Genomic DNA, 13,358 nt, shown 5'->3' with positions numbered 1-13,358 from the left:
GGTCAGAATCCATCGAAAATCCTTTATTAAAAACTCCTTGGGGGGGTGGGGGGTGGGGAGTGGGGGAGTGGGAGGCTCAGTCCTGCTGCTTGGTTCGGGAGGCCTCAGCGTTGGCCCGGAGCACAGCCCCTGGAGACGGGTAGGGGCGCTGCTGGAAGAGGGGCCCAGCTGCTGTCGTGTCTGCACCCGTCTTGGCCTCATTCCGCTTGGGGAGTCCTGTTGACCACGTGCCCCTGGGGGTGACAAGGGTTAGAGAATATGGGTCAGGGGTTGGGAATGTGGGTTGTGGTAGGCACTCTCCCCTACTCCCAACAACTGACAGATGGGGAAAGGAGAAAAGGAATGGTCTTTGACACAAGTCAGTCAGGAGGAAAGAAAGAAGGGCTCGTGAGGCGTCGTCACTTACCGAGGTGCATCCGAGTATGCACTGGGGTCCATGGGGTCTAACTCTTCATCCTTCCGGTTTGCCACTGTGGAAGTAGGTGACAGAGTGAGGTCTTCAGTGGAGGCACGAGGAGCCCCTGATCACCAAGCTTCCCCATCCCAGGAAGGAATGGAGCCCGTGGCTGCCATGGCCCACAGCACCTTGGCCCAGGACCCAGATTCAGGCAGTCGCATGTGCAAAGCGAGGACTTCCCTTACGCGGCTCACCCGCGGTGCCTCACTTGCCTTGCCCGTGTCCTGGCCCTGCTGCTCCACTTACCCTTCTTGCTCTTGGGGTAGGGAGCCAACTCCTCTCGGCGATGATGGCGCCGTTCTTTGTTCTCTTCCCAGTCCGCTTTGTCGTACCCGCGGTCACGATCCCGATCCCTGTCCCTCTCTCTCTCTCTGTCCACCTTGTCATAACCACGCTCTCGATCTCTGTCAGACTTCTCGTGGCCCCGCTCTGATTTTTCATGGCCCCGTTCCGACTTCTCGTGGCCCCGTTCCGGCTTCTCGTGGCCCCGTTCCGACTTCTCGTGGCTCCGATCCAACTTCTCCTCAGCGTCTGGGGGCACAAAATCCTTGAAGTGACTCGGGACCCAGCAGCCTCTGCCTTCAACAACCTCCCTTGCCAGGGGATGGGCCTGGCTGCCTCACCTGCCCCTCTTTGATCCACGACCATTTACCTGATCCCTCTCTGAGAGCTGCAAAGCACGTGAGGCACCCTTGTATCTGTCAACTCACCTGCATTATTGCTCCTGAGCTTCTTGGCAGATTTGGTAACGACCGAGTTGGGGTCATGTGGGGAGAGCCAGGACACGAGGTCTGTGTCCACATTCCAGTAGTAAGGGAGCCCGCTGTGGGGCAGTGGGAGGGAAGGAGGGAGGGAGGGAAGGAGTGTCAGCATAGATGTCCTCTCCTCGTAGCCTCAACTCTTGACTTCCCCGATCTCTGCCTATACTTGCCCCATGTCAGGACCCCAGAGGGAAGGCCCCCAACCCTCTTCCCTATGTTCCCCATTTACCCCAAGACCAGGGACAGCACAGGAAGGGTGAAGTCAGAAGTCAGCCCCCCGCTCCAGTCCCCCAGGCTCACCAGGAAGGGTCAAACACCTTGTACCAGCTTGGAGGCAGGCCCTCCAAGCGGGTAGCCTCATAGTCCACAGGGTCATCATCATAGTCCTCAGCAATGATCTCTTCCTCCGGTTCTGGCAGGACAGCGGGATGGAGGAAAGCAGTAAGGACCCGAGGGATTCTCATCCTACACTCAGAGCCTGGTGAGACACTCAGATTCACATGGACCGTGTGTGTATGTGTGTGCGCACACACGTGCGTTCCGGGTCTCACCTGTGGTGGCAGACGTCACTCACATTCCAAATCCAAGTGTCTGAAGATTTGCCAAAAACCTAGCCTAAATCCTTTCTATTTCTGGGCTCAGGTAAGATTTGATACTGTCACCCAAACCTATCTAGTTTCAGAATTTAGATAGGGCTTCATCAAAACAAATGTTTCCTCCAGCGCCTGCGTTCAGGAAGCACGTGACACCATGCTATCCAAATTTATTTGGGTAAAATGAGTTTGAACAGTACAGGGTTTAGCTGAAAATATGTCCAAATCTGTTCAGTTCCCAAGCTTGACAAAGATAGGATTTTGGACTCTGTCTGGGTAGCAAGGGATTGGTCCAAACACTGCTCTGAATCCATTCAGTTCCTAGGCCTGACACACAGTAGGCCTGCAACAGTTGGCACTAGCAGTAGAATAAAAAGGCATAGGTTGTCAGCTCAGTGCATGACCATCAGTAGGCCTTACCACAGATTTCAGCTGTGGATCTAACTAACAAGTAAATGTATATGTCAGCAACAGTATGCTGCCTGTCACACAATGGGCCCGAGAAGATGTCAGCTGTAAGCATCAATACCGTTAGTAAGATACATATACCATCAACACAGGGCTTGGTACTCAATTTTAAAATAGATGATCGATGATCATTATCAGTATTATTAACCGCAAGATCTATGCTTGGCACACAGTAGCTTGCGATAGATGTCATTTATCAAGAAGATGAAAATAAGATGTACTTTCCAGTGCCTAGCACACTGCAGCCCAAAACAAACTCCAGCTTTTACTATAACTGACCATGAGGTGTAAATATTGGCAGCAGCACAGTAGGCATGTAAATGATAGAGCCTATCATGATTTTTTACTGTTAACCATAATGTGTACACCAAGCACTTAGGCCCCAAATACGGGTCAGCCACTGGTTTGGTCACAATGAGGCATAGATCACTACTAGCATAATGCTTCGCACCACAATAGGTCTGAAATAATGGTGTCAACCAGTAGGATAAAGAACAAAGTCTCAGTATCATATTTTCCTTTTACCCTTGCCAGCTGACCTTAGTGTTATATACTTTATAATCACTTCCACGGATTTTCTGATGGACTGCACATGACACTAGCTGCCAGTATTAAGGATGAAACAGGAATGGACATCAGGAACCCATATTGTTATCAGTGAAATGCCCACCACCCCACTGCTTGATTCGTGGTAAGGCCCATGCTAGGTATCATATGGCAGTATCAACAACAAAGTGCCTGTCAAGCCTGGCACATGGTAGGCCCATCTGCTCTTAGTTCGCTCACCGGGCTCCAGATGTTTGAGGATGCCTCTCTTGGCCAAGCGGGTCTGCAGCGCAACAGGCAGCGGCATAGCGGAGAGCCGACAGACCTAGGGATGGACGGACAGGCAGGCAAAAAAACAGCTAAAGTGAGAATTCAAATCCCCAATCCTAAAACCAAGCGGCCATGTGCTCATCTGGACCCCCGCTTACCCACCTGCACCAAAAGCTGGGTGGACGGAACCTATGCGCTAAAAGATGGAAGATAGGTGGCAATGCCACCAAAACTCACCAACCCTCCCCTCCAGGCTGGGTGTTCCAGGACCCAGTTGTTCTCCCAGGCTCAGGCTCCGCCCACCGCCAAAGGGGCCAAGCTCAGTTCCCCCGCGCCCTAGGAATGGGCTCACCCAACTTCCCCCAAAGACTGCTGGGTAGGAGGAACCAAGGCGCTGGGGTGGGGGAGCAAAGCGCAGCCCTTCCTCCAGCTCCAAAACAATGAGCCCACCCCGACACTACCAATACAGTCACGCGAGTAGCAGAAGGCTGTCAGACGGGCTGCCTCTCTCTTGTCGCCGCTGAGATCGCCAGGGCCATACGACTGCCTTCTGCCAAAGCCCAGAATGAGGTCGTCTCTCCCTGAGCCTTGAAGTAACTGGAGGACGTTTGGGCTGCAGTGCAGTGACGTAAACCTGGATGGCCAATGATAGTGTGAACTTGTCGTGACGAGCGGCAAAACGACCCAATCGCTGTCCTGGAATAGGTGGCAAGCTCCGGCGCCTGTGTGCGTTTACAGTGGAGGCGTGGCCCGGCCGGGCTTTAGCCAGACTGCGCGGCCGGACGCCGGCGCCATGGAGGAGTACGCTCGCGAGCCTTGGTACGGCGATGGGCACAGGCCTCGGGACTGTTGCTGCGGCGCCAGGGCCAGCTGTGGGAGGCGGGCGGGGGAGGCGCCGGCCACACCGCGCCACGTCCCAGACCCGGGAGACTCTGAGACATTTGTGGTCTCCTTCCGCTACTCTCAGCTCCGTTCCTCCCACGCGGGCTCCGTTAAGAGGGGCCAACGGCCGTGTGCCTGGAGAAGGTGCCGCGCAGGACCGACCACTCCACGTTCCCCTCGACTCCGTATCTCCCCAGTCCCTCTTTGTTAACGAAAAGAGACACGCTGGCCGAATCCATTCCAGCCGGGGGGTGGCGCGGTGTCGAGTGGAAATCCCCAGGGTTACCACGCGTGTTTTTTCCCTAGTCGCTTTAGTTGATGGGGGCGGGTCCTGGGTGAGCCTATTGTGGACGAGCTGGGTCCTCCCCACGGTCCGTTTTTGGTTTTTACCAGCGGCGGCGGGAGGGGTTTGGCTGGACGTGCTCATCGTCGGAGACGGGGGTTGCGGCCGTTTACCGCTTTAATAGCATCACTAGCAAATTAACACTTAGGTAACGCTGATTTACACGTGCCCACTCTGCTAGCATGAGTTCACTTAATCTGTTGATGGTAGTGAAGCAGTTGGCTGATTCCTTGGTTGGCTGCAGGGGGAGGTGCGGGCCGGGCAAAGACTAATCCTTACCCCTTTTGCACCATTTCTTGCATAAGTGAGGGGGGGAAATAATCTCATCTGAAGTGCTGCTTCCCATTCGGGTGATTTGGTTTCTCCCAGTTGGAAAGAGTCCCTGTGACCTGGCGGGGGGTGGGGGGGAGAGGGGGACGAGGGGCTCACTTAACCCCATCCTCCCTTTCCGGCTTGCAGCCCATGGCGAATTGTGGACGATTGCGGTGGAGCCTTCACTATGGGCGTCATCGGTGGTGGAGTTTTCCAGGCCATCAAGGGCTTCCGCAATGCCCCTGTCGTGAGTTGCGGCCTTCCGTGGGTGGTGCAGGGGGTCCTTCCTTGCCCACATGGGATATTGCTCTGAAAAGTGCTTGGAGCTGCCAGTCGTATGCACTTACTCATTACAATGCCTGCTCACCTACCGTGTGCCCTGCCTGGCTCCAGGATATGTGGTTTGGGGAGAACTGCAGACAGGGCCGCATGTCCCTCACCACCACCCCCTCTCCCCCACCACGCAACTGGAGCTCCTCTGTGGAAATGCTGTGCTGTCAAAACGATCATTACCAAATCCTGTTTGTGTAAAGCCAGAAAGATTTTACCCAGAGGCGGATTCTGGGTCAAACCTGTACCGAGACATGACAGGAGTTTAACTGGCAGGAGAAGCACCGCCGTAAAGTTAAGAAAAATGCTTTTATTTCTTCCTTATTTATTTTTTTTAAGTAGGCTTAATGCCCAGCGTGGAGCTCGAACTCATGAACCACCCTGAGATCGAGCGTCATGTGGTCTACTGACCCAGCCAGCCAGGCATTTTAAAATTAAAATGCTTTTAATTTAACCTAATCAATTCTCTCTCTCTGACCACCCTCTCCCAAGATCTTCTCAAATGTCATGGCTTTAAATGCCATCCATTTGCCAAGGTCCCTGCAACTTACATATCTAGTCCTGTCCCTCCCCTCAACTCCTGACACACTTTCCTGGATCCTTGTCCAGGTTTCCTGTTCTCATCCTCAAGGTCTCAGCACATATGCCCCCTCCTTTGGAATCCTTTCCTGACCCTCAGTGTTATATCTCTTGATCCTATTTCCTCTAGAGTATGTATTGCTGTCTGAAGCATCTTGTTTATCTGTACTTCTGCTGGGGAATCTGTCTCTCCCACTATAACATGAGTTCTGAGGGGGCAGGGGCTAAGGTCTGTTTCCTTCACTATCCCTGCATTACAGCATGGTGCCTGGCACTTAGGTGCTAGTAATCATTGAACGAATAACAACTTCTCAGTGCAGGTCTGAGGACACCCGTGTTAGAGTGCTCCCCAGCCTCCTAGTTCTTGGCCACTTCTCCACATTTCTCTTCCTGATACCCCTAATCCATCACGCTGCCTTTCTTAAGAGCTAGAAACCCTGTATGCCAGGGACCTCATCCCTGTTCTGACTCCCCACCTCCTCACTTTTCCCAGGGAATACGGCACCGATTGAGAGGTAGTGTCAACGCCGTGAGGATCCGAGCCCCCCAGATTGGAGGTGAGAGGCTTGGAGAGACCTAGGAGATGTGAAGCCCAGTTGGGGGTGGTTGCTCCTTTGGGCATAGACTGCAAATTGGGAGTACAGATTCCAGCCCCAACTCCACCTGGGGACTTCTGGGTCACTGATGTTTCGGAGGGGGCGAGTATTTCAATTCTGGAGTTTATTATTTTTTTTTTTAAATATTTTTATTTATTTCTAGGAGAGAGAGAGAGACAGCGTGAGCAGGGGAGGGTCAGAGAGAGAGGGAGTCACAGACTGAAACAGGCTCCAGGCTCTGAGCTGGCAGTCAGCACAGAGCCCGACGCGGGGCTCGAACCCACGAACCGTGAGATCATGACCTAAGTGAAAGTCGGACGCTTAACCGACTAAGCCACCCAGGCGCCCCAATTCTGGAGTTTAAATCCAGGCCCCGGATCTTCTCTGATGTATGACTTTGGGCTTGTGGCTTAACCTCTCCAAACCTCATCTGTAACATGGGGATGATGATAGCAATAACCACCTAAGTTGTTTTGTAATTTCCGTAATTTACGTCGTATTTGGCTAAGTGCCGGTTGTTCTGCTAAGCACTTGAATAATATGAACGAATTTAAGACTTCAGAAGTCAGATCACGTGCAGTGCCTAGAACAGGTCCTGAGTAAGGCCTTTAACTATCCTGTTAACTGGCTTTCCTAACCTGCTTTCTTCTCTCTTAAACCAAGATCGGAATTCCCAACTCTGTGCGATGGTTAGGAAGATCAAAGTAGTTCTCTTAAAAGCCATAGAGAAGATAAATCTGCTTGCAAACACTTGCTAGACCCTTACGAATGTAAAGGGGATGTTGCTGGAGATTATCGGGCGCTTGAAGAAGGAGCAGTCACAGTGGCAGATGGGGAATATCCCGTGGGACTTCAGTAGTCTGTCTTTGTGTCTGGGTTTTTCTGCCCATTCATTGCCAGCGCGTTCAGGCCTTGGAGGTCCCCAGACCCTGTGCTGTGGATTCTTGGGATTCCTTGGGAACACTAATCAGGCCTCGGTCTCCCTGCAGGTAGCTTCGCGGTGTGGGGGGGCCTGTTCTCCACCATTGACTGCGGCCTGGTGCGGCTGAGGGGCAAGGAAGATCCCTGGAACTCCATCACCAGTGGAGCATTGACTGGGGCTGTGCTGGCTGCCCGCAGTGAGTGCCCCGGTCCCCGGCCCCAGCCCCTTCTGCCCTGTTCTGCCTCCCTCACCTCTTTCTCCCTGCCTCTTCACTCTCCCAGGTGGCCCATTGGCCATGGTGGGCTCGGCAATGATGGGGGGCATCCTTCTGGCCCTCATAGAGGGTGTTGGCATCCTCCTCACTCGCTACACTGCCCAACAGTTCCGCAATGGTGAGTACCTGGCCGACGCTCTCAGGGAGAGGGGAAGGATGCTCTGCTCTGCCTGTGTGCTGCCTCTTACCCTTACCTGATTCTTTCCTCTCCAGCACCCCCGTTCCTGGAGGACCCCAGCCAGCTGCCCCCTAAGGAGGGTACCCCAGCCCCAGGCTATCCCAGCTATCAGCAATACCACTGAGGAAGTGACTGCCTCTCATCACCACCATGGGAGCTCTTCCTCCGTTCCCTCCCCGATGATCTACCTCGAAGGGAGGGCTGGCTCCCAGTTGGCCCTGGGACCCTCCAGAGAGGGCTTCTACTCTGCTTCCTTGTCCCAGGGTGGGGGTGGGGCACCCCAGCTGCCCTGACGGATGGGTCCCCTTCTCTCTCAGGGCACCCCAACCCCATACTCATATGTAACAAGTTCTCACCCCATCCCCTTTTCATGGCGCCCTGATGAGTATTTAAAGCCAGTTTTGAAATGCCTGTGTATGTATTCCTTGAGTCATCCGTGGGAGCCCCCTCCTTAAGGACAAGGGGCAGAGCGCTCTTCAGGGACTCAGAAGCCTTAAGATTTGGAATCCCACAGAGAGTGGGCTCTAATAAATGTTTGTGGGATGGATGAGCAGGAGGGGGAATGAATCAAGATGTGAATAAGTACATGAATAAGGATATGTGGGGGCCCCTTGATGAATCATGAGCAAACAGGGGAACAGGCTTGGGAAAGAAGTGAGTAAATGGAAGGATTGCTGGGTGGGGGAGCGGGGCAGTTCTGCACCTTGGGCCCATGACCCCCACATGCACACCAGTACCCTGGCCCCTCCCTCCCATGCCCCTCATTGCTAAGGCTGGGAATCTGACCTCACAATGAATTCTGGCTTTCTGGATACCAGTCACCCAATTTATGAAGGTAATCTCCCTCTGTGTGGCCTTACTGTGAACTTGGGATGGAAGTAGGGGTCCGAGGGACCCAGCTTTCTTGAGGAAGATGCCCTGTGTCAGTCTCTTCTCTACACAGATACTTGTGCTCTGTGATGGTCAGTATTGTAATTTTTTAGTGTTTATTTTTGAGAGAGGGAGAGAGAGACGGAGCATGAGTGGAGGAGGAGCAAAGAAAGAAAGGGGGAGACAGAATCCAAAGCAGGCTCCAGGCTCTGAGCTGTCAGCACAGAGCCCAGCGCGGGGCTCCAATTCGGAACTGTGAGATCATGACCTGAGCCGAAGTCGGACACTTCTCTGAGCCACCCAGGCACACCTGTGATTTTTTTAAGGGCAACCGTAAAATAACCAGAAAGAAGTTTTCATATTGGGGAAGGGGGGGTTATGAGAAAGAGATTTTTCTGGATGGACTTTGGCCCAAAACACTGTCTCTTCCATTCAAGCCCCTACATACAGGGCAACCATTGTCACCACTGAGTGGCCTCATGGGAGACTTAAGAACTGTCTTTTCTGTGCAAGCCATTAAAAAGAGGTGATGTCCTTATCCAAAATCGTTTCCTGGGGGTGAAACTATGGAGTCCCTGATCTCCCAGTGGCTTCAAGGCCTCAATGGTAGCAACACTGCCTACTTGAGTGCATCAGTGCAGACATTATGCAGTCACCAGACTGAAGACCACCTGAGGAAGCAAGGTGAGGGTGGACCGCCAGCACTGTGCACGCAGCCCTCGCAGGGCCCTGGCCTCAAACTCGAAGCTCCATGGGCAGGCACAGCAGCAGCAGTGACACACATAATCTTTGGGGCCCATCAGGCCCAGGGTATCCCAGGATCCTTTCTGGGCCTTGTTGGTCTTGCCACTTCCGTGGAAGACCCTGCTTCCTTCACCATCAGGCCCCATTCCCCTGTCCCTCCCCCGCCTCGTATTACCGAACCCCATCCTGCCCCTATCAAACACTGCCCCACCAGCGCCTCCCAGCCTTTCCCGTCCACCCCACTCATGTGGCTGTGTTATCCACAGACCTGTACCTCCAGGCCCTGGCTCCTTCTTGCCTTTCATACCTGTCCTCTGAGGCTCCGTCCCTACTGTATCTCTCAGGTCCCCTCCAAATGGGCTCGGCTGTTACAGGCGCCTTAACACCTGCAGTTTCCCCAACCAATAGACACATACTCTTCCCACCTTGAGGTCCTGCCCCTTCAGGTTCCTCAAAACTCCAGGTGCTCGACCTCCTCTCCCAACCCGGGGTCCCTGATCGCTGCCTCCGGTTCTGGAAGGCAGTGGGACTCGCGGGGCCTTGGCACAGTTCATGGCCACCTCCAAGCCCTTATGCTCTGGCTCCTCTGGCCGCCAGCTGTGGGGGCAAGGTCAGTGTCAGCTTTGGTAGCGGAGGACCAGACTTAGCAACCGAGGCTCTGGGCTTCCGGTGGGTGTGTTGGGCTGCTCTGGGCGGTGTCGGGCCTCCGTGGGGGCCTGGCGTCCGTGGAGCCCCTAGCTGGTCCAGGGGCCCCCAGAGTCACCCAGGCCCCCCGAGCTGGAGCCGGCCAAGGAGCCGCGGCCAGGTCGGGTCTGGGCCCACAGGCAGTTTCTCTTTCTCAAAGAAGGGAATACGAGGATGGATCCTGGGCAGTTCTTATCAGGAGGGACTACAGAGACCAAGGGAAGGCGATAGATGGATAAGCAAGAGGGAGACAGAAACAGATGGAGAGAGATAAACAGAGAAATAGAAGCCGAGAGATATACACGTAGGGAGACAGAAACACTAATGGGAACGTAGAAAGAGATGGAGGCAGAAAGGGACATATGGGAGATAAGGAAAAGAGAGGAGAAAGGACAGAGACAGAAACCAGAAGAAGCTGTGTGAGGGTCAGAGATGCAGGCAGGGATGTGGGAAGACCATCAGCACCAGGTGGAGGAAACCGCAGGAAAGAAGGTGAGGCAGCGTTGTAGCTGTGAGCTGGGCTGAAGGGCTCTCAGGCCCCCCGCCATTACCCTTTAGCTGAGGGGCCTCAGAGAAGCAGAAAAGGTGCCCCTGACCTACATCCTTTCTTTCTCCCTGTGGCTATCTCTCACTCCCATTTCTTTCTTTTTTTTTTTTTTTTACAAATAGTTTATTGTCAAATTAGTTTCCACATAACACTCAGTGCTCATCCCCACAAGTGTCCTCCTCCATGCCCATCCCCCCTCCCCCCCACATCCATCAGTCCTCAGTTTTTGTCAGCATTCAAGAGTCTCTCATGGTTTGCCTCTCTCCCTTTCCCCCACCATTTCCGCCCTTCTTCTCCCCCTTGTTCCTCCGTCAAGTTCCTCCTAATCCTCCTATACGTGCAAACATATGATATTTGTCCTTCTCTGCCTGACTTATTTCGCTCAGCATAACACCCTCAAGGTCCATCCATGTTGCTACACATGGCCAGATTTCATTGTTTCTCATTGCCATGTAGTATTCCATGGTATAGATAAACCACATCTTCTTGATCCATTCATCTGTTGATGGACACTTAGGCTCTTTCCATGTTTTAGCTATTGTGGAGAGTGCTGCTATGAACATTGGGGTACATGTGCTCCTATGCCTCAGCATTTCTGTATCCCTTGGGTAAATTCCTAGCAGTGCTATTGCTGGGTCATAGGGGAGTTCTATTGTTAGTTTCCTGAGGAACCTCCACACTGTTTTCCAGAGGGGCTGTACCAGTTTACATTCCCACCAACAGTGTAGGAGGGTGCCCGTTTCTCCACATCCTCGCCAGCATCTAGAGTTCTCTGATTTGCTCATTTTAGCCACTCTGACTGGCGTGAGGTGGTATCTCAGTGTGGTTTTGATTTGTATTTCCCTGATGAGGAGGGATGCTGAGCATCGTTTCATGTGTCTGTTGGCCATCTGGATGTCCTCTTTGGAGAAGTGTCTGTTCATATCTTCTGCCCATTTCTTCACTGGGTTGTTTGTTTTTCGGGCGTGTAGTTTGGTGAGTTCCTTATAGATTCTGGATATTAACCCTTTATCTGATATGTCATTTGCAACTATCTTTTCCCATTCCATTGGTTGCCTATTAGTTTTCTGGGTTGTTTCCTTGGCTGTGCAGAAGCTTTTAATCTTGATGAGGTCCCAATCATTTACTTTTGCTCTTGATTCCCTTGCTTTTGGGGATGTGTCAAGTAAGAAGTTGCTGCGGTCTCGCTCCCATTTCTAATCCCATCTGCTTCCAATAAGGATTTCATGCCTCTCCCTCAAGTTCTCTCTTTCTATCTTCTTATCCCGATTCCCCAACCCCCGCCCCTTGGCCCCAAGTCACCCTCCATCTGCCTTCATCTGTATCTCAGACCTCCTTCCCCATTTCGCTACTTCGATCCCTGGCTGGTGGCTCTCACACTCCCTGTGGCCCCTGGGTTTGCCATCCCCTGATTGTGCATGGGGCAGAGGGTGGGGGGAATATTTGGTGGACAAGAAGGGTTAGAAAGATGGACAGAGTCAGGGATATACAAGCAGGTCCAGCCATGATAGTGGGGTAGGGAATCACTGTCTAAAGCATAGACCTGGAGGGGCGCCTGGGTGGCGTAGTCGGTTAAGCATCCGACTTTCGCTTGGGTCATGATCTCGCGGTTCGTGGGTTCGAGCCCCGCGTCGGGCTCTGTGCTGACTGCCGGTTCGGAGCCTGGAGCCTGTTTCGGAGTCTGTGACTCCCTCTTTCTGACCCTTCCCCTGCTCACGCTCGCTCAGTCTCTCTCCTAGAAATAAATAAAACATTTAAAAAATAATAATAAAGCATAGACCTGGAGAGGCTGGGGAGACAGACATGGGGAAATTAGACACAAAGAAAATAGAAAGAATAGGGACAGACACAGAGACGTACTGAGACAAAGAGAAGCCAGAGTTTACAGAGACATCAAGAGAGAGACAGATGCAGAAAGATACCAAGAAAGAGAAAAAAAAAAACAGTATGACAAGTGAAGAAGAGGGGAAAAGAGAATGTAAGTGGGGAGATAGATATAAAGATTGGGAGAGTCAGACAGACAGTGTGTGTTGGGGGGTGGTTGAATAGGGGTAGGGAGAGACAACAAAACAAAGCAGTGGGAGAAAAAGAGAGGGAGAGAGAAAGCAAGAGAGACAAGAAAGCTGGACACACACCTTATCCTGCGTCTGGGGGTTGCTGGTCTGAGTGTTCTTATTTCCTTTTTCTCTTTTTAAGCTTACTTATTTATTTTTAAAAAAATTTTTTTAAATGTTTTATTTATTTCTAGGAGAGAGAGAGAGAGAGAGACAGCGTGAGCAGGGGAGGGTCAGAGAGAGAGGGAGTCACAGACTGAAACAGGCTCCAGGCTCTGAGCTGGCAGTCAGCACAGAGCCCGATGCGGGGCTCGAACCCACGAACCGTGAGATCATGACCTAACTGAAAGTCGGACGCTTAACCGACTAAGCCACCCAGGCGCCCCCTTACTTATTTATTTTGAGAGAGAGAGTACAAGTGAGGAAGGGGCAGAGAGGAAGGGAGACAACCCCAAGCAGGTTCCGTACCACCAGCACAGAGCCCGACACAGGACTAGAACCCACGAACCTCAAGATCATGACCTGAGCTGAAGTCAGACACTTAATCAACTGAGCCACCCAGGCACCCCTCCTTTGTTTTCTTAGTGGCAATCAGAGAACAGGGCCTGACTAGACAGGGCAGCTCTACCAGCCCCAGACCCCAGCACCTCAAGTCATTGAAGTGGGTGGGAGGGCAGCCTCGCCTGTGGATACACCTTTAGAAAGCAATTCTCTGGTGATGTTAAGGAGCCCATTTGGGGCCAACCTCTGCAGCTGACAATGGGAGCCACCTCCAGAGAATCTGCAGTGTCATCAAATTACCTGAGAGCATGCAGAAGAAGAAGGGTGGGCCAATGATCCCTTCTGACGGGACAGAGAAACCTTCCTTTTGTTACCTTCATTATATATAGGAGGAAACTGAATCCACGAAGAGGTAAAGGAACTCACCCACGGTTACACTGCCTTGAA

At 52.6% G+C, this 13,358-nt stretch overlaps 2 protein-coding genes across 3 annotated transcripts; one reads left to right on the top strand and one right to left on the bottom strand.

Moving 5' to 3' along the window:
- Positions 1 to 2: 2 nt before the first annotated feature.
- On the bottom strand, positions 3 to 3,702 carry PQBP1 (polyglutamine binding protein 1). 2 transcript variants are annotated; one of them, XM_039218273.1, is made up of 7 exons: positions 3,557 to 3,702; positions 3,066 to 3,150; positions 1,519 to 1,630; positions 1,168 to 1,280; positions 704 to 988; positions 407 to 470; positions 3 to 233 (listed from the first exon to the last, which is right to left on the bottom strand). In XM_039218273.1, exons 2-7 carry the CDS (start codon positions 3,130 to 3,132, stop codon positions 77 to 79), a joined length of 798 nt encoding a protein of 265 aa, XP_039074204.1. In that variant the 5' UTR covers positions 3,133 to 3,150; positions 3,557 to 3,702; the 3' UTR covers positions 3 to 76. The 2 variants fall into 2 exon arrangements, with proteins under 2 accessions (XP_039074204.1, XP_039074205.1); XM_039218274.1 differs by lacking the exon at positions 3,557 to 3,702 and adding an exon at positions 3,333 to 3,547.
- Positions 3,703 to 3,814: 112 nt separating this feature from the next.
- TIMM17B (translocase of inner mitochondrial membrane 17B) lies at positions 3,815 to 7,922 on the top strand. The gene is made up of 6 exons (XM_039218275.1): positions 3,815 to 3,914; positions 4,780 to 4,879; positions 6,035 to 6,098; positions 7,127 to 7,255; positions 7,341 to 7,451; positions 7,547 to 7,922. The coding sequence occupies exons 1-6, from the start codon at positions 3,889 to 3,891 to the stop codon at positions 7,633 to 7,635; spliced, it is 519 nt and encodes a 172-aa protein (XP_039074206.1). The 5' UTR covers positions 3,815 to 3,888; the 3' UTR covers positions 7,636 to 7,922.
- Positions 7,923 to 13,358: the final 5,436 nt, after the last annotated feature.

This window comes from Hyaena hyaena, unplaced genomic scaffold (genome assembly GCF_003009895.1).
Source record: "Hyaena hyaena isolate Hyena2069 unplaced genomic scaffold, ASM300989v1 scaffold_754, whole genome shotgun sequence".
Classification (NCBI taxonomy): Eukaryota; Metazoa; Chordata; class Mammalia; order Carnivora; family Hyaenidae; genus Hyaena; species Hyaena hyaena.
Note: the sequence above shows the minus strand (reverse complement) of the source record. Positions and strands in the feature narration are given on the sequence as shown.